At 38.5% G+C, this 26,216-nt stretch overlaps 1 protein-coding gene and 1 long non-coding RNA gene across 5 annotated transcripts in view; both read right to left on the bottom strand.

Moving 5' to 3' along the window:
• Positions 1–1,145, bottom strand: part of LOC105466199 (BicC family RNA binding protein 1) — a 332,909-nt gene extending 331,764 nt beyond the window's left edge. The window contains exon 1 of one of the 4 annotated variants that reach the window (XM_011715228.3): positions 1,064–1,145. In XM_011715228.3, the coding sequence (XP_011713530.1) occupies positions 1,064–1,130 (67 nt within the window). In that variant the 5' untranslated portion in view covers positions 1,131–1,145. Of the gene's footprint in view, positions 1–127; positions 590–1,063 lie in introns of those variants that run through there. The other 3 variants (XM_011715224.3, XM_011715225.3, XM_011715226.3) reach the window with 3 other exon arrangements.
• Positions 1,146–9,702: 8,557 nt separating this feature from the next.
• The window catches only part of LOC139356060 (uncharacterized), a 52,065-nt gene continuing 35,551 nt past the window's right edge, over positions 9,703–26,216 (bottom strand). Inside the window, exons 3-4 of the long non-coding RNA XR_011607436.1 lie at positions 19,829–19,898; positions 9,703–9,984 (exon numbers count right to left, since the gene is read on the bottom strand). This is a non-coding gene — a long non-coding RNA (uncharacterized lncRNA). The remainder of the gene's footprint in view (positions 9,985–19,828; positions 19,899–26,216) is intronic.

Below are 26,216 nucleotides of genomic sequence, written 5' to 3'. Positions count from 1 at the left end.
CGGGGGAGCGGGCCTGGAGCTAAACCGGCCGTAGGCTGGAGTAGCTGGCGCCGGGACGCGCGGTGGGGATGTCGGAGAAGGAGTTGGAGGCTCAGTCGGGGAGTCCGAGAACACCAGGGATGCCTACCTTGTAACATGGCCTCAAGTTTCTTCCTGTCCACGCGGAAGCGCTCCTCGCTCCACTCCGGGCTGTGCAGGGTCGCCCCGGCGACCAAGTCGTCCTCGGAGCCGGGCATTGGGGAGTCAGTGCTGCGCTCGCTGTTGGAGCCGGGGTCCGACTGCGCCGCCAGGTAGCCGGGCTCTCCCTGGGCGGCCATGGTGGGCGCGCAGCGCTCGGGCTCCCGCTGCCGCAGCCGCTCTGCCTGCGCCGCCGCCTCCGCTCGCCGGCCGGGCTCAACTGGCTCCCAGCGCCGCGGCGCTAGCTCGTCCCCCTGCAACCGCCGACGCCACCGCCAACGCCGCCGCCGCCACTGAGCCCCCGGCGCATCCCAGCCCCGGGCGCCGCCCACGCCGCCCGCTGCCCCGGGTCGCGGCCCCGGTCCGGGTCCAGTGGCTGCGCCGTCCCCCGCCAGCAACGCCCGCGCGGAATGAGCGCGCCGCGCTGCCCGCGCCTCCATCCGCAGGGCCGGCGCCCCCTCCCCGCCCGTCGCCCCTGCAGCCGCGCGCTCATTGGCCCGGCGAGCCCACGGGGAGCCGCGGCGGGCGGGCGGCCTCTGGCGCTCACACACTTGGGCGCACACACACACCACGTACACACTGCCACTTTCTGCACTTTTACGTATAAATCTTTTCCGTACATGCACTTTCATAGCTCCTCAAACACACACACACTTCTGAATGCACATGGAGTGTCCACGTAATTCCTGTCTACACACACACATCACACACTACTACTTTTCTGCACTTACACATACAAATCTCTTACCCCTACATACTCTCATAATCCTCCTCCAAACACACAGACACAGACACGCCAAGTTCAAGCACAGCCGAGTCCTGAACTCACACTAAGTGCATACACAATTGCGCTGTTTACATACATGCCCTACCCCCTGAAACTCACAGCCCCAGTTGGTTCCACAAGCTTGAACGTGAGGAAGAGGAAAAAGAAGGCTTGGAGAAGAAATCATGCTCGTCTTTCACAGGCATCGCCATGGACGTGGCTCGCATGTAGTTCATACCTCCAGGAAGGGTTCAAACCCAGACACTTCCTCTCCTCCCAGCAAAGTGGCGCGCTGCACGAGAGGTGGACAAGAGGCTTACTCTTTTTATTCTGAGAGTAGGAATTTTTTTTTTCTTGGATGGAGTGAGGAAGGAATTATTTTCTCTGTGATTCTCAAGGAATGGACTCAGCAGACTTTTTTTTTTTTTTTTTTTTTTTTTTTTTTTTTTTTTTAAGGAGAAAAGGGGCTTGGAGATTGCGATGTTGGTGAGCTGGATCCAGCTGGCATGTGGGCAGGGCTGTCTTGTCAGGGACTGAGGGCTTTTCTCTGTTTTCAAGGTCAGTCTCTGAAAGATGACGGCCAGTAACCTCTGAGCCTCACTGCCCAGAGCCAGCCCACCCACGGCCTCTGTCAGGCTTGGATATGAAGCGCGGGGGAAGAGAAGACTCGCTCGTACTGGGTGTGCCCTTGGAACTCTGCTTTCCCAGTTCACACAGATTCATAGCCTATTATTTTATGACCCAAAGCACAAAGACTTGCGGAGAGGAACGATGGGGATAGCAGTTTGTCGCTGCGCCACAGAGGGAGGCTTCCTGGCTCACATGTAGGAAGAGCCGTATCACTGGCACAGGCCTGTGGATAATCATGGAATATGTTGAAGGTAAATCAAAATTCTTTCAGGTTCAGCTGCCTAGTTAACAAGAATTGACCCCGTGACGAGTACAGATGAGGAAACTGAGACCGTGAGAAATAAAGTAACTTGACTATGATGGTCTGGCAGCAGATAATACAGTCAGGAATCGGACCCAGGTCTGTGGGTCTTATACAAAGTCTTACCTTTTTGAGCAGAGACCCCTCCTGCCCAGAGTCACCTCCTGAAGAACTGAGAGCATCTGCACACTTAACTGCTCTGATTCACCACCATGTGTTCCTTTTATAAACTTGTTAATTACTGTTAATTTCTATCCAAGGCACTAGTTTCAGCACCAAAAGGGTTTATCTAGGAGCATTCCCACTGTCTTCCATCAGGGACGTTTACTGTGTTTTTCTATCAACAAATATTTATTGGCACCCTCCTATGTGCTTGGCACTGTTAAGCCCAAGAAATAGTGAGCAAAGACAGACACATCCCTATACTCCTTCCTGGAGCTGAAATTCTAATGAGAAGGAATATTGACCAAAAAAAAAAAAATCACAAATATAAAATCATGCCTGCAGCAAGCATTACAAACAAGAGACTCAATATATGAGAAAACCTATAATAATTGGATTCAGAGAGGTCAGTGAAGAAGGCTTCTCAGAAACAGTGATTCTAGCTCAGAATAGACATTGGAAGAGAAATTAACTAGACAAGGGAGGGAAGAGCCATCCCTGCAAATGACCATCTGATCATAGTAATATCCCTGAAGGTAGATATTACAATTATCCTCGTTTTAGAGTTGAGGAAATGGAGGCACAAAAGGTAAAATGACTTGCTCAAGGTTGTACAACTAAGTTGAAGAATCAGAATTTGAACCCAGGCAGTCTCTTGAAAATTAGGCTTCAGGTGCTTTATGCTTAGCCAATAAGTCATATTGGCTCTCAAGATTAGCACAAGTACAGACCCTGTAGCAGAAGGAGGTAGTATGCATTCCTCCTTTGGATGAACTAAAAGAAGGCCAGCATAGTTGGTACAAGGAAACAAGGAATTAGGACTCACTGGGGCAGGAGCTATAAGTAAGAGGGAGCATATGTAAGCAGCATAGGTCAAATTAAGGAGTGTTTGTCTTTATCCTTAGAATAAAAGGAAATCATATAGAGGCTGTAAGTAAAGAAAGATGTGCTTAGATTTGCATTTTAAAAAGTTGACTATGGCTGTAGTGTGGAGAACAGACTGAGGGACAAGGATAGATAGAAGCAGTTGGACCAATTAAGAGACTATAGAGGAAGTTTAGATAATAAATGCTGCTAGCTTACATAGTTGGCGAAGATGAGAGACATGAGAGGATTTGAGAAATATTTCAACAGTAAGTATCACCAAGTAGATTGGTGATGAATTAGAAATAGTGTGATGGGAAGAGAAATGCTGAGAATATCTCTAGGGTTCTGGCTAACACAATAAGAGAGAGATAGGTGTCATTAACTGAAACAGGGAATACTGAAAGAAAATCACAATGGAGGAAAGCTCATGAAGTTGAATTTGGCATTCTGAGTTTGAAATGATGTTGAGACCTCCAAGAAGAGATGTCGTGGTTAGCAGTTGAATAGGTCTGGAATTCAGTAAAGGAATCTTGGCTAGAGATTAAAATGTGTTATTTGTTTATAGGTAATAATTCTAGCCACCTACCTGGGTCAGACTGTCTAGGGAAAATGAAGAGAGTTAGAAGAAAAGAGAACCAAAGAACGTGACTTTTTAAAGTTCTGACAGTGGTCAAGTAGAGGACAGTGTAATGTGAAAGGATATAGAAGCAGCAGTGAAAGAAGAATGAAGAAACAAATACAACTGTGTAACTCAGGAAAAAGACTATTACAAAAAGGAAAGCGTTATCATCTTTGTATACTAAGGGAAGTCAACATTTTTTATGAGGTTGCTGGGGCCTTAGCAAGAAAGCCATAATGGAGAGGTTGAGGAGTGGGTATAGCTAATGAAATGAGAAGTAACAATAACTCTTTGGAAAAGGTTTGGCTGAGAAAGGGAGGAAGGAGCAATAGCTGAAGGATAAAGTGGGTAAAGAGAGCCTGTTTATTGCTCATTGGTGGTTTGGTAGTTTGGTTGGTTAGATGGTTGATTTAATGGTTTGCCAATTTTAAGCATGTTTCAAAGTGACTGGAAAAGATTCAGGTGGCAGAAATTGAGTATTTGACAAGAAGGAGAAGAACTATTATTATCAGGTTTTGAGAGCATGAACAGAATAGATTACAAGAGATAATAAGAGGACAAACAGCTATTCAGAAAGTAAACAACATGGGTACAAATATAGGTCAGTTTGTAGGTTGCATTTTTACAACAGGAAGGAATTCCCATATGATGGCTTGTATTTTCCCAAAAGAATTACAGTCAAGGTTATCTATGAAGAGTAGGAGGGAGAGGGAGCAGTCATAGGTTTGAAGAGAGTAGAGAGATTTGGTTTGGTTTTGGTAGTTGAGAAGTTTTTATATAGCCTTTGCATCTGTAAAAGGATGAGTTGGCACTGATAAGAAGTCAGTTGATGTTAGTAATCATAACTTTATAAAATTATAATGATAATCATAAATTTATAATTTGTCCTATGACTTTCTCCAATAGTATGACTATCTCCAAATGCTTCTTGAATGCAGGCACAGAGAAAACATAGGATTCCTGCCAAATGGATGCAGCATCAAGAGCCAAATGGCAATGCAGCAATGCCCAATGGAAAATAATTTCCATGGTAGAAGTTTATACCCCACAAAACTATCAACCAAACATAAGGCTAAAATTCATTCTCAAAAACAAAATCAAAAAACTTTTTATTTATTTATGCCCTGTCTGAGGTAGCTACTGAAGAATGCTTGTCACCAAAACAAGATTAAATCAAGATAAAGAGAAAATGTAGAATACAGAAAACAAGCAAGCTAGCACGTGATAGAGGCAAAAGAGTTCCTCAAGATGATAATGAAAAGAGATCTCAAATGGGAGTAGGTCTGAAAACTCAGGGTTGAGATTTCTTCTAGATTAAATGGAATTCTTAGAATGCAAGAACATAGTCAGAGGATATTGGGACAGCTCATGAAGACTTTGTGGTTAAATTAGTGATCAGTTCATAGAAAACTGTGGTACCAAAAAAAAGACAATTATTAACTCCAAATATAGCAAAACATGCAGAAAAATTCAGAATAATCAGAGTATGCAACGTGGCTGAGCTGTAACTAGCATTTGTCTAGTTGTAATGTAAACCATGCATATTGATCTAACCTAAATTATGACATATCTAGATTAGGAATTTGAGGGATTGGGAAATGTTCCTGTGTGTAGTGGAGGCTTTGTGTAAGGGGAGGAAGTGGTGAAAAAAAATGAACCTCATCTGCTTTAAGGAAACATGAATAGATAATAGCTAAAATGTTTCAAAAATCAGGAGGAAGCAATGTAAGCATATTATTTGGAGACATAGAGGCAAAAGTAATATCAAGCTAAACGTTTTGGAAGTCATTGCTGTAGGAAATGGAAAATGGGGGGAAGGCATACAGTACTTCTGGCTTTTATACAAGTCTTCTAGAACAATTTGATGGGTGTATAACTTTAATTTTGGCAACACAAATGAAGTAATACATGCTTATTACACCATTATTGATAATGATAAATATCATTATCATTAATGAATAATCATTAAATAGCAGAACCTTGAATTCATGACTTCTGAGTCAGGTGCTCTTTCTACAAAAATTAAACCAGAATTAGAACATTTACCAATCTTTTTGTTTTTGTAGAGCATGTATATATGTTTGTCTTTATCTTTCCACTTCATTCAAGAAAATAATACTTTTCAATCCATTCAAAGTCTAGGAACAGATCAGATGCCAAGTAATCAATTGTATAGATTTTCTTTAATGGAGTAAGGCTCTCAAACAAAAAAAATCACTGAGAAAATTTAAATAACTAAGATCACAGCAAATCTTCAAGTTCATAAAATATGAAAACCCAGAAGAGATTTTTAGCAAAACAAGATTAGTTATCTGACATCTACCTTAGATGTCTAACCTTAATCAGTGGGCATCTGACAGAAAAACTCCTCAGGATACACTTCAAAGCAAGATGGTTTGCTGTTCTTTCCCAAGCACTCTTCATTTTCCTGAATTCATTTCTTCTAAGTCCACCTATAAAAATATTGATCCTGAACTTTCGTATTTTTGTAATAGTTTCAGAAGCTTATATTAAAACTGCTTTTCTATTTGAATTTAAAACCTTAGCATTACAATTATGTTTGAAAAATCTCAACATATGTCCAGATATTAATCAATTAAATGACCTACAAAAGTCTTAGCAGGCCTATTTGTCTGTCCTATCTCCTCTTTTTGCATTTCATACTTCAACAGTTCCTAACTATTTGTAATTTCTGGTCTAGTCCTGCTTTTTCATCTTGAGCTCTTTGCACACAGTATTCCTCCAGCTTGTAATATTCTCTCTCATTTTGTTCCCCTAGCCTTCAAACACCCAGCCACCAGGCTGATTTAGGTTGTCTAGATCTTTTGTCTCCAGTGAATATTGTACTTATTTCTGTTAAAGCAATTATCTTTACATTTATTATCTCTGTCATTATCATCATCCTCATCATTATCATCATCATCATTCTATGTCTGATGTCCAAGTTCCTGAAGGCAGGAAGCATAGCTCTTCTTTTCTGTGCCTCTAGCATCCAGCAGTTGCCTAGTATATGTTGACAAGCTTTTAACTGTGCACCTGGAAACATTAGAAATTAATTTGCGATACGTTATAATTGGGATGATTAGATAACCATATGCTAACTTAGTTGAGGAAGAGCAGAAAAAGAAGAGTTAAAACTCCAATATTATAATTAAAAGCAGCTGATACGTAAGAACATTTTCTCCTCAGTTTGCAGCTGAGGACACAGGCCTAGAGAAATGAGACAAATTGATTAGAGTGCCACATTACTTGAAATAAACTTTGAATCATCAACGTTGAATCTGCAGTTATTGGTCCAGTTCCTTGACTTACACAGATCAGGAAACTGAGACCTGAAGACCTAAATAAAAAATAAAATCTTGCAAATATAAGCTTAAAATTTATGAAAAAGCTGATATTCAGCACAGTATCATCCAAGGAAACAATTCATTTCATCTCAACTTTATTTTTTCTCATTTTAACTTTTAACTGAAAGTTTTTGGGCAGAAATCTACATAGCCATGATATGATGCAGTATGTTTTGGCTATCACTTTACTCTTAAGTGAATACTCTAAAATCATATAAATAAATTTTCCCTGCAATATCAAGTTAAAATGGAAGCGAAGTATAAAATATTCTGTTTTAATGACTTTGGAGTTTGTTCTCGGAGAAGGCTTATTTGAAATAAGCATAAGTCAAATTAATAAAGGAAGGTGAACCTACCATGTGTAATCCAAACATTTCTTCAGACTAATAATAAGGACTAACACTTATTGAGCGTTTATAATTTGCTGGACACTGTGAGTTGTCTCATTTGCTTGTCACCACAATCTTTTGAAGTTGGTACAACTCTTGTCTCCATTTTAGAGAAGAAAAGAGCTCCAGCCTTGAGAGGATAACTTGCCTGAAGACCTGCAGTATGGTGTGGTTCTAAGTCAAACACAGAGGCATCTGAAAGAGACAACATTCTTAAACCTGGAACCATCTGATTACATGTAGGTAGTGTAAAATGTTAGAGGTAGAAAGAACCTAAGGCTCATGGATTCAGGTAGTTTTCACATTTAAAAAACAGAAACTGTCTTTCAAATTAACTCTAATGCAGACAGCCCTTACACAAAACTAGTAGCAGTGGCTCTGGTTGAAGAAGGACAGGGAATTCTCACTAGCTCATCTTCTCTTTCTCATAATTTCAGGGTTTCAAAGGTTTCATATATTTCAATTTGAATATATGCCTCATATTCAAATTACACAGCTCAAAGCATCAAGTCATGCTCAGGTTTGTGTTGCTTTCCCATTAAGAGAGGAGGGGTTTTGTGTTTTCCAGAAGGCAAGGGCAAGAATATTTAGATAACAGAGGGGTTATTGAATTCTTTTACTATTTCAATAAAATAAGCTTCTGATTCAAAATATTGTGAAAAGTAAAATATTTTCATTGAGGTCTTCAGCACTTCAATGCTGAAAAGTAATAATAGAAGAAAATTTGGGTCATCTAAAAGAGAATAAAATGGATCAATATGGAAGAAGAAAGTTAAAAAGCAGGCAGAAGAATAAAAGAAGGAAATGAACACTTCCCGGTCACTTATTTGAATTCTAACATTGCCTAACATAGAACTCTGCCAAAAAGGGGGTAAAAAGACAACAACACTACAATGTCGAAATTACCACCCATGGAGATATTTAAGCCCCCCCCTCACAGTTCCTTCAGTTGTCCAGATTTCAGAGTACATGTTAATTGTGCTTTTGATCTACAGCATCAGTATTTTACCCTGTCTTTTACTTCTGGACTAACACTCACATGTAAATTTATTCTCATGACCCCCTGGGACTGAGAAAGATGGAATGTTTTTGTAAAAGACAACAGAGTAAGCATGTGCAAAGTTGTACCTTCCTTCATTTTTTATTTATTTATTTATTTTATTTTATTTTATTTTTTTTTTTGGATGTACTGACAGTCTGCTGGCAATGTGATTTTTAGGTCTAGCCAGAAACAAAGACTACAAAGCCATACAAGCATCCAACCCGCAAGGATTTGAGAACTGGCTCTGTTTCTAACACCACACTCAGTTACAAGGTAAATTCCACCAATACCACTTGTGTGCTAAATCCCACATCAAATGAGAAAAAGATTCCAGAAATTAGGGCCAAGGAAGCCTTGAGAGTGAGCCTTCCTGGGCAACTTGTGTGGGAAGAATGGGTCATAGCAGGAAGAGAGTGGGTCATCAAAGGAAGGACCCGGACCAAAATCCACAGAAATCCCAGTGGGCAAATATATGGCATGCAATCCACCACACCCCCAACCTCCTCTTATGGCTGACATTACTAGCTGATCACAGCTCTCTTCCACTCTAGCTCAGGAAATGCTTCTCAATAAGCAGTCCAAACAGCCAAGACAAATCATTTGGAGTTGGCTCTCAATATGAAACTTCATTGCCATGTTGGATCCTGAGCTGTGGTTAAAGGACTGGAAGATGAATAGTCATTCAATTGGACACAGGCTGTTGACCCCTCTTTCAGGGGAGGTGAGCCTCAGAGCAAAGGAAATAAATATCCTGGTCAGCTGTTCCCTTCAAGATTCCTGTGTTTTTGTACAGCTAAAATGAATGGGAATCAAATTGAAGCTACTCCAGGTCCACAATGTGGTAGTGAGCTAGGCCATGTAGAGCTGTCAATCGGTTCTAAACTGGACATTAGGAGACCTGAATTTTCATATTCATTCTTTCACTAATTGTATAACTTTAGACAAGGCTCTTAATTTTGTTGGTTCTGAGTTTCCATCTGTAAAAATTGGGAACAGGTTGATTTGGACTATGTGGATTTTTAAGTTCCTTCTAACCCTAAATTTCCATGACTCAAAGAAATTGCCTACGTGGAAAATAATACCTCATTTCAGCAACAGTTTGTTTCTAGTTAGAAAAGGTTCTTTCAAAGAAGAACAAATAGAATCAAAGAAGAACTGAAAGACTATCAAATTCAATGTGGTGGAAATAGTAGCTTATAAAAGTGCAGGCTAATCAAAGTCTTCATTGCACAGAGATAAAGAATACAGACCCTGGAATCAGATCCCTGAGTTCCAGGTCAACTGAGCCACTTTATTTATATGATCTGTGTATTTGTTATGTCTTTCTCCAGAACAAATTACCTGCAAGATGTCACAGTTAATGACAAACATTTATTATCTGTGGGGTTTTATTGCTCAGGAATACAGGTATAGCTTAGCTGGGTGCCACTGGCTCAAGATCTCTCACAAGACTACAATCAAGATGTTACATGGAGCTGTGATCTTATTCAAAGCCTCAGCTGACAGAGGCTCCACTTTGAAACTACTTGCCTGGTTGCTGGTAGGATTCAGTTCCTTATAGGCTCTTGGACTGAAAGCCTCAGTTCCTTGCTGACTGTTGGTCGAAAGCCTCCTTCAATTTCTTCTACCTGGGCCTCTCCATAGAGCAACACACAACATAGCAGCTGGCTTCCATCAGAGTGAGCTGGCAAGAAAGCAAGAGTGAGTGCCCAACCTGCATTCTTTTTGTGAACTAATCTCAGAAGTGACATAACATACACTTTCCATATTCTACTCATTAGAAGTAAGTACCTGGGTACAGCCCACACTGGAGGGGAAGGGATTACACAAGGCCATAAATACTAGGAGGCAAGAATTATTGGTGCCATTTTAGAATCTGCTCACTCCAAACTGGAACCAATTATTTTACTTCTCTAAACCTCACTTTATTTTAAAATGGGTATAAAATAGCTATATCCAGAAGTTCTTGTAAAGATTAACGAACATTTTATGAAACAGTTAATCCATTCAGTACTCAATAATGGTTACTGAAGCAAGCACTCAATAATGGTTATTATTTTTAATAACTGTTTTGTGCTTAACTAGAAAAATTAAGAAATCTGCTTGAGGAAAGAAGACATATTCATATACCTAAAAAGAAAAATAATGGAAGGTGGCGGTAAGTTTGGCAGTATATTTTATGAGAATCCCTGAATCCTAGCCCATTCTCTCAAAAAAATAAAGAATGATTATTAGGTTGATGCAAAAATAATTGCAGTTTTTGACATTTACTTTTAATGACAAAAACAGCAATTACTTTTGTACCAACCTAATAGATTGCAAAACCAAAAACACATAGACAATATACATAAGAAAATTAGACAACTAGGTATCTGTACAAATCCCGGAATAGAAACTAGTAGTGACAGCATCCAGAGAATCCCAAATATGCCATCAGATACTCACTGGAAAGTACAAAAAACTAATCTGACAACAGTGGCTGAAAATAGGTGGGAATCCTGCAGGATCCAGTTTGTAGGTAAGTGCAATGGATGGCAGTAAGTTCTGACTATTGGTGCTGAAACAATCTGGACTCTGTGAACACTCAAAACTAAAAAGCCAAAGCTCTCTTCAGGGTCAAATCTCTACTGAGGAGAAATTCTGGCAATAGGATAAAATTAAATAGGATAAAGAAATAGGGGCAAAAGTAGGAGAAGGCCAAGATACAAGTGGAAGAAGGAGAGAAGCAAATATTAGAAGCATAGGCCTATCTTGTTTTATCTCTTTGGCAAATAAATCTACTTTTACTTAAAACTGAGCAACAGAAATGGATTGAGTTTGAATTGTGAAAAAAAGAGAACAAGAAGTTGAATAATGGAGGAGATATCCCTAGAGATAATAAAAACATTACAGAAAGGCATGCCCTCCAAACAGATAAAAATTGTTACTTAAATTTCTAAACAAATAAAAAGACATTTTTTAAATGATAGAAGCTATAAAAGAATAAATAAGTCAGGATTGAATAGTCTGATCTGAGTGGAAAGTATGAAGATTTGAAAGAAAGGATAAAGAATTCTTTCTCAAGAAAGAATTGAACAAGTTTAAATTAATAAATTAACACTAAATTGGAAGAAACAAAAGAGCAAATAAACACAATGGATACTGTCTTAAGAGAAGTAAAAGACAGAAAGAAGAAAAATAGTTTCAATTGAAAAGAAATTAAAGATTTTTAAAAGAGATTTGAGAGAAAATAGATGTAGAACATGGGAGTGGGGGTGCTTCTGTATAATAGTAGTCCCTGACAAAGAAAATCAAAGCAGTGGGACACAGCAAACACTAAAAACTGTAACTTAAGAAAAATTTCTATTCAGGAGGCTGAGGTGTGATGATCACTTAAGCCCAGGAGGCTGAGACTACAGTGAGCTATGATCATGCCACTGCACTCCAGCCTGAGTGACAGAGTGAGACCCTATCTCACCCAAAAAAAAGAACAAAACTTTAATGAAATAAAAGATGACACAAATCTATTATACTAGGAAAATCAACCCAGAATAGCCAACCCTGAAACATGTCCCAGTCAAAAGTACTGTATTTTAAATAAAAAGAGGAATTATTTGGGCTACCAGGCAAAAAGACCAAGTCACTTATAAGGAAAAATAGTAAGATTGTCATTAGCTTTTCAGCAGCAAAACTTAGCCAGAAGACACAGAAATAATACATTTAAGTTATTTGAGAGGAGAAAACTTAAGATGTACAAGAAAGAAAATGGGAAAACTCTCAGACCAAGGATATTATATCCAGCCAAACTGTCCTCCTGGTATAACAGGATACATATAAACTGTTATGAATATACTTAGGAAATAGTGTTTCCATAAACCTTATTTAAAGAAGTTTCTTAAAAATCTGCTATTTGTTCTCAGCATACAAAATGATTTTGTAGATATCCAATATAAGATCTGAATATTAAATACACATTACCAGTAGAACTGAGACTAATGATTGTTATAGATATTATCGTATGTAATACTTATAGATACAGTACAAGTTAAGAAAAAAAGGAAAATCAGTGGAGTATGTGAGAGGTAGAAAAATCTAAACAGAAAGAGAAAGGAAAAGAGAGCAAAAAGAAAGGAAACTAGATAACTAATAATACCAACCATAACCATGTCTCATGCTTAAGTTAGAAAAATCTCACTTCTTTAGCAAAAATCAGTGGTAAGAAGGTCTATAATTGTTCCAAGCCTTTTGCCTTTCAATAGCTCTGTATTCTGCATTATGAAGAAATTTCAGATATGAAAAATTTTAGAATAAGGAAAATTTTAAGGCCCCTTTCACAAAGTGTAATCTATTAGAATCAATTGGAACACTCATTAAAAATACAAATTTGGCCAGGCGAGGTTGCTCATGACTATAATCCCAGCACTGTGGGAGACTGAGGTGGGAGACTGAGGTGGGAGAATCACTTGAGCCCAGGAACACAGTGAGACCAGCCTGGGCAACACAGTGAGACCCTATCTCTACAAACAATTTTTTTTTAATTAGCTAGGCATGATTGTGCATGCCTGTGGTCCCAGCCACTCAAGAGACTGAGGTGGGAGGATCACGTTAGCCCAGGAGTTCGAGTCAAGCCTGGGCGACATAGCAAAGCCACATCTTAAAAAAGAGAAAGAAGTCCCTAAAGTGGTTGGAGAGAAATTGGGGAGTGCATGGGGCAGGAGAGGGGTAGGTTCAGATGGACATAGGGTTTGCTTATTTCTTCCCAGTGAATATTTTACTTAAACCAAACAAAGTAGAGTGATACGCTACCGCAGAGTAGGTTTTTTCAAGCTAGGTGCTGTGATTCTCTACTGTGGCTAAATAGAATCAACGCTACATGCAGATGCCTGGGCCAGAATCTGGAGAGTGAAACTGGCCTTTTTAAAAAGTTCCTAGGTTAAGTAATGTGGAACTAGTGTTGGTGGGAGTAGTGCTATAACTCAGAGCTTCCTAAGGTGGCAGTAGTGGCTGATATTAAGGATTATGTGAAGAGCAATCTTACAGTTGTTATGTATGTGTTTTTGTTGTAGCCATCCTAGTGGGTTTGAAGTACCACATTGTGATATTGATTTGTATTTTCATTCTGACTAATGATGTTCAGCATTTTTTTCGTGTGCTTATTGGCTATTTGTATGTCTTGGGAGAAATGTCTAATTGAGTTATTTGCCCATTTTGAATATGGGTTATCTTTTTATTATAGAGTTTCAGGGGTTCCTTATATATATTCTAGAAATAAGTCCATTATAAAATAAATGAATTGCAGATAATTTCTGCCATTCTGGGGGTTGTTTTTTCACTGTATTGATGGCATCAGTTGCAGCAAAAAAAATTTAATTTTGAGCCAGGCACAGTGGCTAACGCCTGTAATCACAGCACTTTGGGAGGCTGAGACGGGAGGATCCCTTGAGGCCAGGAGTTCCAGACCAGCGTGGCCAACATGGTAATACCTTGTTTCTACTAAAAATACAAAAATTAGTTGGGCATAGTGGTGAATGCCTGTAACCCCAGCTACTCAGGAGGCTGAGGCACAAGAATCACTTGAACCTGGAAAGTGGAGGTTGCAGTGAGCCAAGGCACCACAGCACTCCAGCCTGGGTGACAGAGCGAGACCCTGTCTCCATAAAAAAAAAAAAAGAAAAGAAAAAAGTTTTAATTTTGATGATATACAGTTTATCTGTTTTATTTTGTTGCTTGTCCTTTTGGTGTCATATCTGAGCCCATTGCAAAACCTAAGTTTATGAAAATTTACCTCCTGTGTTTTCTTCTAAGTACTTCATAGTTTTAGCTCTTTGATGGATGTCTGTAATGCATTTTGAGTTAATGTTTGTGTATGGTGTGAGATAGGGGTCCAGCTCCATTCTTTCACTTATGGATATCTGTTGTCCTAGCACCATTTGTTGAAAAGATTATTCTTTATTGAATTACCCTGACACTCTTGTGAAAAATCAATTGACCACAGATACATGTGTTTATGTCTGAAGTCTCAATTCCATTACATTGATTTATATGTCATCTTTATGCCAATATCACACTGTGTCGTTTCCTGTAATTTATAGTAAGTTTTATAATTGGAAATATGAGATCTCCAACTTTTTTTGAAGTTGTTTTGGCTATTCTGGATCTCTTTTATTTACATATGAATTTTAGGATCAGCTTATCAATGTCTGTAAAGAAACCAGCTGGGTTTTGATGGGGATTTATGTTGGATCTGTAGTTAAAGTTGGTGCTTTTGTATATTAGCTTCTAGTATTCTCTGTCATCAATGGCATCTTCATATTAACTTGCATATGGCAGATTATAAATTTGCTCTATACAAAATGTTGAAGCATTTGTGGGCTACCCTACCAGTGAGAGGGGCTACTATGCAACTAATAGTATTTCATATTTGTAGAAAGGCAGGAGAAACAGCATATTCAATTTCCTCATGTTGAGATGGAGAGAATTAGGTTGATTCAAGAGATATTTAAGAGGTTGACTCGGGGGCCGGGTGCAGTGGCTCAAGCCTGTCATCCCAGCACTTTGGGAGGCCGAGACGGGCGGATCACGAGGTCAGGAGATCGAGACCATCCTGGCTAACACGGTGAAACCCCGTCTCTACTAAAAAGTACAAAAAGCTAGCCAGGCAAGGTGGTGGGCACCTGTAGTCCCAGCTACTCGGGAGGCTGAGGCAGGAGAATGGCGTCAACCCGGGAGGCGGAGCTTGCAGTGAGCTGAGATCCGGCCACTGCACTCCAGCCCGGGTGACAGAGCGAGACCCCGTCTCAAATAAAAAAAAAAAAAAGAGAGAGATTGACTCCACAGGACTTGATAATTGATGGAGTGTGAGAGATAAGGCAGAGAAAGACAGAAAAGAGTATGCTTACATTTCTTTGAGCTGCCAAGATGGGGAATGTTGAAGGAGGAGCTGAATTCCTTCAAGTTGATCATTTCTCTGCCTATACCTGTAGATTTCTGGTCCCTCAAGGCTATTGTATCCAGGGTTCAAGAGGTAGGACAAGGCCAGGATTTAGGATGCAGGCATGTACACAAGAATATGTTAAAGCTGGAAGAGTTGATAGAGTTACTACATTAGGAATAGCCAAGGCTTCGTTTGCATAGAGACAAACATAAGAGCTCTGAATGCGTCCAAAGAAATCAGAGCTTGTATCCAAGGACATCAATGCTACTGGGGAGAGAAGGATGAAACATCAGTACTATAAGTGAGGATAGACAACCTGAGATGTCAATGAGGGCAGAAGTTAGGCTAGGGTCTCCAGAATCAGATGTTCAACTGACAACAAGTGTGAAGGAGGACTTTGTCAGGGCGAACTGGGATCAGTTTCCGGAACCAGGAGAGTAGAATAAATAACATCATCTACCTGGCGTCTGAAGTTAATCAAAACTAGTGTTTATCAAAGAAAGTTAAAAAAAAGAATCATCTGCAAAACATGTAAAATGGAAGTTCCTGGATCTCTCTTTCAGCAGGTCAACAAGAAGCTCAAGTGATTCTGCCACAAATGAAGTATTGATCGTAATTTAAGAAACACTGATGAAACGATCAAAAAGACCAATTTCATGATGAATCAGCAGGCTACTAGGAAATGTGTCCTCTGTTGACGTCTAGGACAAATCTTAATGAACGAATGGAGAGTGGGGTTATATACCAGGAGGAGAGCTGATACTAGAAAGAGGAGTCTTGATCCAGACCCCAAGAGAGGCTTGAATCTTGCACAGGAAAGAATTCAAGGCAAGTGGCAAAGTGCAGTGAGAAAGGATATTTATTGAAAACTACTTAATTACAGAGTCGGGTGTCCTCAGAAAGCAAGAGGAGGAATGGACTGTCTTTAAGTTTTTCTTACATAGGTGTCTTGTCTATGTAAAGACTAAACTAAGCTGTGCTTGCAGGTGGATGGATAGATAGCATGACAAAATTTAGTACTTTATCAATTTAAAGAAATCTATCCTTGACATCTTAGTGTGTAAGTACATCAAAGCATAACTATATCTTGAAAACATATATTATTATGGGTGTTGGGATATCTGGACTTTCTGTTGTAGGAATTTTTCCTTGTCGGTGTCTTTCAACTCTCTCCTTAGCTGTAAACATAGTCATGACCTAGTCAGGACTATTGATCATGACCAGGAAGGAATATGCCTTGCTAGTTTTAAGATGGAGTTGATTTTAAAATGGCCACTCTGGCTCTCCTAGACTCCTGCTTCCCTAACACAGTCACATGAGATAGATCTTTGGCCAGTCACAACCTGTCATCCTCTAAATCAGGAGTTCCTGAACTGGTTAGAAGGTGGAAAGGCAGACAAGTTTGCTTCTCAGAAAAATTGGCATTATTCTGATAAATATATGATTGTCATGACTGGGGAGGGTACTACTGGCATCTAGTGAGTAGAGGACAAGGATGCTGCTACACATACAATGTGCAGAGTCACCCCTATAGCAAAGACTTGTCCAGTCCCAAACGTCAGTCTTGCTGCTGCTGAGAGTACCCGCTCTATATCCTGAACTAACATAGGATCTTGTAATAAAGGGAAGAGTAATTGCTTGCCAGATTGAAGAGACTGGCTAAGGTAGTTCTAACTCATTTTCTCTGGAGTTGCTACAATTCGCAATATCCATACCACTATTGAAAATGTTTTGTAAAGAGAAGGATTAGTGAAAAGGGTGTGCAATGAGACAGGAAAGCTCCAGGAACTCCCCGGAAGTCTTTTCCATGTAGACTGATCCGTGACAACAACTGGGTGCATGGTATTAGAAATCCCTGTGAAAAGTGACCAGTAAAGAGAGGTCATATTTGTGTAACAGTTTAGTTCACAGAGTGCTTGTACATTGTTTAGCTTTTTCTTTGCCTTGGCAGGTAACCAGGTAGTATTAGTTTCCTGTGGCTGCTGTAACAAATAACCAGAAATTTGGTGACTTCAAACAACAGAAATTTATTTTTTAGCAGTACTAAAGGTCAGAAGTCAGCTTAGTGTAGTGGCTCATGCCTATAATCCTAACACTTTGGGAGGCTGAAGCAGGAGGATCGTTTGAGCCCAGGAAATCACCAACAGCCTAGGCAACATAGCAAGACCTCGTCTGTACTGAAAAATTAGCCAGGTGTGGTGGTGCATGCCCGTAGTCCCAGCTACTTGGGAGGCAGAGGCAGCAAAATCGCTTGAGCCCAGGAGTTTGAGGCTAACTATGATCATGCCCCTGCACTCCAGGTTGGACGACAGAGCAAGAACCTGTCTACTAAATATCATTTTAATTTTTTAAAAGCAAATTTACAGGACTCTTTTCAAACCAGTTGAATCTGAGTCTCATGGTGGGAGATGGAAAGAAACTGTTGAGAATCTACATATTATCATGTTTTCCAGAAGGTCCAGCATCATTCAAAAATCACTATTCTAAATTCTTAGTCCGACATATCTCAACATCTAGATATAATCCCTTTCTCTAAATCCAGGTCTTGCTAGTTGGAGCTCAAGTTGTAATGGAATATAATTACTACCTATAATATGTCGTTTATTAAAGTAATAAGGTATCAAATTACATACTTCTTTTTTATTAAAAAAGAAAATCAAATCCTTTGATGATATTTTCTTTTTGAAAATCAATAGGAAAACTCCAAGACCCATTCTTCAATCCATGCTCAAGTAAATCGTTCAAAAATCTACACTACCCAAAGCCAACATATTTGTGACTGAATTTCTTCTTTAAATATCTTTCAGTTACTGCCACATTTTAATTCCTAGCTAAAATTCTACCAACAGTCACACAGTTCAATATTGTCTGGTTACAGTGGGTGCTTGGTGAAAACAAATGGAATCTGGATTTAGTCCTATATTAAAATTACTTTTGCATAGTATAATTTGCATTTTATAAGACCAAAGGCAAAATGGCTAAAATAACATGCAACAGGAGCATGTGATTGGCTAAACTGAAAAGGAAATAGTATATTACAAAATCTCAAAGCCAGACATAAGCTTAGCCTGTCTTTGGCTGTTTTTTTTTTTTTTTAATGCCAAGAAATTGAGTACAGTAAATTGCCCAAACCAACAATATAAAAATTTGCTCTTCTTGGCAAAGATCTTCATATTTCTGAATGTTTTCTTCTTTCTTTTGGCTTTGATATCCAGTAGTTTTGTTCTTACTCTTAAATGGAGGCAGTATTTATACATTTCCACATACAATATCTGAACCTCAAAAAAAGGGAGGGTATATTAGTCTGTTTTCATGCTGCTGATTAAGACATACCCAAAACTGCACACAAAAGAAAGAGGTTTAATTGGCATTACAGTTGCACATAACTGGGGAGGCCTCACAATCATGGCGGAAGGCAAGGAGAAGCAGGTCACATCTTATGTGGACGGCATCAGGCAAAGAGAGAGTTTGTGCAGGGCAACTCCCATTTTTAAAACCATAGGATCGAGCCTGTAATCCCAGCACTTTGGGAGGCCGAGACGGGCGGATCACTAGGTCAGGAGATCGAGACCATCCTGGCTAACACGGTGAAACCCCGTCTCTACTAAAAAATACAAAAAACTAGCCGGGTGAGGTGGCGGGCGCCTGTAGTCCCAGCTACTCAGGAGGCTGAGACAGGAGAATGGCCCAAACCCGGGAGGCGGAGCTTGCAGTGAGCTGAGATCCGGCCACTGCACTCCAGCCTGGGCGACAGAGCGAGATTCCGTCTCAAAACAAACAAAAAAAAAAAAACCATAGGATCTCGTGAGGCCCATTCACTATCGCAAGAACAGCATGGGAAAGACTCACCCTCACAATTCAATCATCTCCCACCAGGTTCCTCCTACAATACATGGGAATTATGGGAGCTACAAGGTGAGATTTGGGTGGGGACACAGAGCCAAACCATATCAGAGGTAGTGGAAAGAAGAATCATCAGTGGAGGCTATTTATGTATGCATACTCCCTACTTGGTAGAAATTTTCTCATTTTTAAGACTCAACAAGATGCACTTCCTCAGTGGAGACTTTCCTACCCATTCCTATCTCAGAGGCATAATCAACCACTTCCCTAATGTATTAATGATATGTCTACTTGATTGTATCATGGCCCCTCTGTATTGCATACATACCCATCTTCATCTATTAGATCACACATCCCTTTAGAGCAAGGTCTATCCCATTTATCTTTATATCCCCAGCACTTAACAAAGTTGACACACTGAAGGCACTAAATAAAGTGAATGAATTAATGTTCTCCTTGCATTAACTGAATAAAAAGTGAAAATAAAAAACAATTGAGAATTCTGCTCAAGTACAAAATATAGGGATACCTTGGAGATATTGGGGGTTTCATTCCAGAGCACCTCAATAAAGCGAATATCACAATAAAGTGAGTCACACACATTTTTTGGTTTCCCAGTGCATACAGAAGTTGTAGCATATTAAGTGTGAAGTAGCATTCAGTTTTGTAAAATTTACATACCCTAGTTAAAAAAATACTTTATTGCCAAAAAACGCTAATGATCATCTGAGCCTTTAGTGAGTGCAATCTCTTTGCAGGTGGCAGGTCTTACCTCGGTGTTAATGACTGCTGACTGATCAGGGTGTAGTGTTTGCTACAAGTTGGGGTGGCTGTAGGAATTTCTGAAAATAAGACAACAATGAAGTTTACTGCATTAACTGACTCTTCCTTTCAGGAAAGATTTCTATGTAGCATGTGATATTGTTTGATAGCATTTTACCAATAGAACTTACGTTATGCACATGTACCCCAGAACTTAAAGTATAATAATAATAATAATAAATAAATAAAAATAAAAATAAATTCTGAAATAAAAAAAGGATAAAAGCTAAAAAAAAATTGGAATCAGTCTTCTCAAATCCTACTGCTACTTTATCAAGTAAGTTTATGTAATATTCTTAATTTTTTGTTGTTATTTCAACAATGTTGACAGAATTTTCAACAGGAATAGATTTCATCTCATAAAATCATTTCATTTGCTCATCCATAAGAAGCATCTCCTCATTTGTTCAAGTTTCATCTTGAGACTGCAGCAGTTCAGTCACACCTTCAGGCTCCACTTCTAATTCTAGTTCTCTTGCTGTTTCCACCATATTGCAGGTACTTCCTCTGCTAGAGTCTTGAACTTCTCAAAGTCATCCATAGGGGTTGGAATCAATTTCTTCTGAACTCCTGTTAGTGTTGATATTTTTACCTTCTATCACGAATCACGAATATTCCTAATAGCATCTAGAATGGTGAATCCTTTCCAGAAGGTTTTCAATTTACTTTGCCCGGGTCCATCAGAGGAATTACAATCTATGGCAGCTATAGCCCTATAAAATATATTTCTTAAATGTTAAATCTTGAAAGTCAGAATTACTCATTGATCCATGGACTACAGAATGAATGTTATTTGCAGTCATGAAAATAATATTAATCTCCTTGTATATCTCCATCAGTGCTCTTGAGTGACCATGTGCCATCTTCAATGTACAATAATATTTTGAAAGGAATCTTTTTTTCTCAGTAGTAGGTCTGATATGGTCTGGATTTGTGTCCTTACCTAATGTCATGTCAAATTGTAATCCCCAGTGCGAGAAGAAGGGCCTGGTGGGAGGTGATTGGATCATGGAGGCAGATTTCCCTCTTGCTCTCCTTGTAATAGGAGTGAGTTCTCACGAGATCTGATTGTTTAAAAGTGTTTAGCATCTCCCCCTTATCTCTTTTCTTCCTGCTCCTGCCACGTAAGACATGCCTGCTTCCCCTTCTACCAGGATTAAAAGTTTCCTGAGGCCTCCCCTGCCATGTTTCCTATACAGCCTGTGGAACTGTGAACCCATTAAACCTCTTTCTTTATAAATTACCCAGTTTCAGGCATTTCTTTATATCAGTGTGAGAAGGGACTAATGCTAGGTCTCAACAGTGGACTTAAAATATTCAGTAAACCATATTAGCGAGAGATGTGCTGTCATGCAGGCTTTATTTTTCCATTGATACAGCACAGGCAGAGTAGATTCTGCACAATCCTTAAGGGCCCAGGGATTAGTAAATGAGCATTGGCTTCAACTTTAAGTCATCAGCTGCAATAGCCTCTAACAAGAGAGACTGCCTATCCTTTGAAACTTTCAAACCAGGCACCAATTTCTCTTCTCTAGCTAGGAAAGTCCTAGATGGCATATTCTTCCAATAGAAGACTGTTTTATCTACATTGACAATCTCTTTAGTATAGTCACATTCACCAAGGATCTTAGATGGATCTTCTGGATCACTGGCTGCAGCTTCTACATCAGAACTTGCTGTTTCACCTTTCATTTTTATGTTACAGAAACAGCTTCTTTCCTTAAACCTCATCAACCACCCTCTTCTAGCTTCAAACTTTCTTCTGCAGCTTCCTCACCTCTCACAGCCTTCATAGACTTGAAGAGAGTTAGGGCCTTAACTCTGTATTAGGCTTTGGCTTAAAAGAATGTTGTGGCTGGTGTGATCTTATATCCAGACCACTGATACTCTCTCCCTACCAGCAATTAGGCTATCTTGCTTCCTTATCATTTGTACTCTCACTAAAGTAGCACTTTTAATTTCCTTCAAGAACTTTTCTTTGCGTTAACAACTTGGCTAACTGTTTGGTGCAGGAGGCCTCGCTTTAGGTCTATCCTGGCTTTTGATACGAAATAGCTAAGTTTAGCTATTTCTGGCTTTTGATTTAAAGTGAGAGACATACGACTCTTCCTTCAACTTGAACATTTAGAGGCCATTGAGGGGTAATTAATTAGCCTAATTTCAATATTGTTGTATCACAAGGAACAGGGATACCCAAGGAGAGGGAGAGAAAAGGAACAATCAGTAAGCAGAGCAGTGAAAACACACACACAACGTTCACTGATTAAGCTCCCTGTCTTATATGGCTACAGTTTGTGGTGCTCCAAAACAATCACAATAGTAACATCAAACATTACTGATCACAGATCATCACAACAGATGTAATAATAATGAAATATTATGAGATTTCCCAAAACGTGACACAGAAACAAGAAGTGAGCACATGCTATTGGAAAAATGGTGCCGATAGACTAGCTCAACACAGCATTGCCACAAATCTTCACTTTTTAAAAAATGTGTTATCTGTGATGTCCAAAAAATAAAGAACAATAAAACAAAGTATGCCTGTAACCAATACAATTTTTATCTTATTTTTTCTTTTCTCTTATTTTTTCAAAACCATATTTTTTTCAGGGTTTTAATATCATTATTTTGACAATCTTTAAAAGGAGAGCCACTTCAAGAAAGGAATCAAATAACAGAAGCAGAAAAAGAGAAATAGGCCTTGTTATATGATGCCTGTTCACATTTTGCAGCCATTTACTATCATCTTACTGCTGGTTCTAAATATGTTTGGTGGAATACAGAGTTAGAGTAAGTGTTCAAATTATTAGACCAAATAATGTGACCTTTTCCCAATTGCTTTAAAAATACTGGATTTACATATGAAGTCCTTCAATTTTAAGTTATTTTTCAAACAGATTTTTAAAATAATTTTGGAAATAACTTCTGTTAGTCTATGGCAAATCACCTGAATTTACTTATTAAGTATAGGTCACTAGATAATTCAATTACCATTTGGAAAGGAATCTTTTATTTTAAGCAGCAGATCTCAACAGTGGGCTTAAAACCAGGCTGTAAACAAATGTGCTGTCATCCAGGTTTTGATGTTCCATTTACACAGCACATCATAAACTTATGCTTACTTAGTTAGACAACTTGTCCTTTTCATAGGCTTCTTTGCTTGTGGTTTTGAATTAATAACTTATAATCAGAGAAACAAAAATGTCCAGGTCTCTCTTAGCATCCTGTGAGTACAAAATGGGAACTGTTTATATCCAAGCCGACTGGTGCTGGATAAAGCTCTTGTCTCTCAGCTACAAGTCACCCTTTTATATGCTACTCTATGATACTGGGACTGGGGCTTTGCAAATGCCATTTCTCTTTTGTGAGAGCACCTTCTGTTAGGTTCTATAAATGGATTCAATAGAGAGAGACCGGAAGATTAGATGATAAAGAAGGGACTTACTCCTTTCCTTGTGCTTCCCGTTCTTGTCATTGATGCCCAGAAATGTCCTTTCAACCCAGTGACAAAGTCTACTTCCAGTTTCCCACTTCTTCCATCTCTGCCAGAACCAGCCTCATCACCTGCCCTCAGAGGAACCAGCAGAAGACAGAAGTAGTGCCACTGTGGAGATTTTATTCCCAGCTTCACAGGGCTCCCCCAAGCTTGCAGGTTTTAATAATCTACCTCTTTCCTTTGTTCCCCCAACCATGGGAGGCATAGTTGCTCCCTGAATGTATCTGTATGTATTACCATAATGTTCCCTTTTTGTCATACTGTTTAATCAATTTCATTTATTAAATTCTTTCTGTTAAAAATAACTAGTGTGGTTTTTGTTTTCATAACTTGACCCTGCTGCCTTGTTTGATTTGTCAATGTATAAATCATACATAGGGATAGAAGAATGCTGGTCCAGCTTTAGCAAATAGGGACCATATTTATAGCTGGGATAACTAAGGGGTTTTATCTTAAAAAAAAAAAAAAAAATATATATATATATATATATATAGTGTGCATGTAACAACATGAGATCTACCATCTTAACGAAATTTCCGGTGACAATACAGTATTGTCATTGATGGTTACAAAGTTGTACAGCAGATCTCTAGAACTTATTCATCTTGACTTAACTGAAACCTGATGCCCATTGATTAGTAACTTCCCATTTCCCCCTCCTGCCAGCCCCTGGCAACCACCATTCCACTCTGATTCTACAAATTTGACTATTTTATATACTTCATATAAGTAGAAACATGCAGTAATTATATTTCTGTGACTTGTTTTACTTAGCTTAATGTCCCCCGGGTTCATCCACATAGTCATATATTGTAGAATTTCCTTCATTGTTATGTCTGAATCATGCTTTATTCCATCTATATACCATATTTTCTTTAAACGCTTATCTGACAATGAACGTTTAGGTTGTTTCCACATCTATTATAAATAGTCCTGCAATGAACATGGGAGTGCTAATATCTCTTCAAGATCCCAATTTTAATTATTTTGGATGACTATTCAGAAGTGGGATTGCTGGATCATATGCTAGCTCCATTTTTATTTTGTGAAGAATTTCCATACTCTTCTCCATAGCAACTGTACCATTTGCATACCCACAAACAGCATACAAGGGTTTTAATTTCTCCACATCCTCACCAACATTAGTTGTCTTTTGTATATATGTAATAGCCATCTTGACTAGTGTAAAGTGATATCTCATTCTCGTTTTGATTTGAATTTCTCTGATGATTAGTGACAGTGAGCATTTTTCCATATAACTGTTGGCTATTTGCATGTCTTCTTTGGAGAAATGTCTATTCAAGTCCTTAGTCTTTTTTTTAATTGGGTAATTAGGGTTTTTTTGCTATTAACTTATAGGAATTCCTTATACTTTTTGAGATTAATCCCTTATCCAATATGTGTTGTGTAAATATTTTCTCCCATTCTATAGTTTGTCTTTTCACTGTATTTCTTGTTCCCTTTACTGTGCAGAAGCATTTTAGCTTGATGTAATACCATTATTTATTTTTGCTTTTGTTGCCTGTCCTGTGCTTTTGGATATTTTGTCCTATCCAAAAAATAATTGCCAAGACCAATGCCATGAGGCTTTCCTCATGTTCTAGGAATCTTACAGCTTCAAGTCTAATATTTAAGTCTTTAGGTATTTTAAATTTATTTTTGCATAAGATATAACAGTATAATTTTCTTCTTTTCTTTTGCATGTGGATATTCTGTTTTCCCAACATTGAATAAACTATCTTTTCCCCATTATGTATTCTTGGCACCTTTACTGAAGATTAGGTAATCATATATGCATAGATTTATTTCTGGGCTCTCTCTTCCATTCCATTGGTCTAGATGTCTGTCTTTATGCTAGTACCATAGTGTTTTCATTACTGTAGCTTTGTAATGTACTTTGAAATCAGGAAGGGCAACATGTTCAGCTTTGTTTTTCTTTCTGAAAATTGAATTGGCTATAAGAGTATTAGTGATTTTTAGCACAGAACTTGCCAGCCAGAAGGCAATGACATATTAATATTCAAAATAATGAAAGAAAAAACTGCCAAGAGTGCTATGCTTGGCAAAACGGACCTTCAAAAAGGATGGAAAAATAAAGACTTTCCCAGACAAACAAGAACTGAGGGAGTTAATTACCACTAGAGCTGCTTTATGAGAAATGCTAAAAGCTCTTCAAGTTGAAATGAAAAAATGCTGAATAGCAACACAATAGCATAAGAAAATATGAAATTCATTGATAAAGATAAATACACAAACAAATACAGAATACTATATTATAATACTATAATGGTGATAGGTAAGTCACTTTCAATTTTAGTATAAAAGTTAAAAGACAAAAGTATTAAAAATGACAATAAAAATGCATTAAAAGCTACATAATATGAATAAATGTGACCTGTAACAACAATAATGTTATGTTGTAAAATGTGTGGGGGGGAAGAGAAGTTACTTTTTGTTTATAATTGAATTTAACTTGTTATCAGTTTAACATAGACTGTTGTGACTATACTTTATATAGACTCCAAGACAACCACATACAAAAAATACCTACAGAAGTTGCACAAAAGGAAGCAATCTAGAAAACACAAAGAAAGACAGAAAGAAGGGAAAAGACTGACAAAAGAACTAAAGACAGAAAGAAGGGAAAAGACTGACAAAAGAACTACAAGACTAACAGAAAACAACAAAATGGTAATAGTAAATCTTTCCCTATTCATAATTACTTTAAAGGTAAATGAATTTATATCTCCAATCAAGAGATGTAGACTGGCTGATTGAATTTAAAAAATAAGACCCAAACTACATACTATCTACAGGAAATTCACATTTATATTTAACC

Source organism: Macaca nemestrina, chromosome 9 (genome assembly GCF_043159975.1).
Source record: "Macaca nemestrina isolate mMacNem1 chromosome 9, mMacNem.hap1, whole genome shotgun sequence".
Taxonomy (NCBI): domain Eukaryota; kingdom Metazoa; phylum Chordata; class Mammalia; order Primates; family Cercopithecidae; genus Macaca; species Macaca nemestrina.
This window is presented reverse-complemented; position numbering and strand designations above follow the sequence as displayed.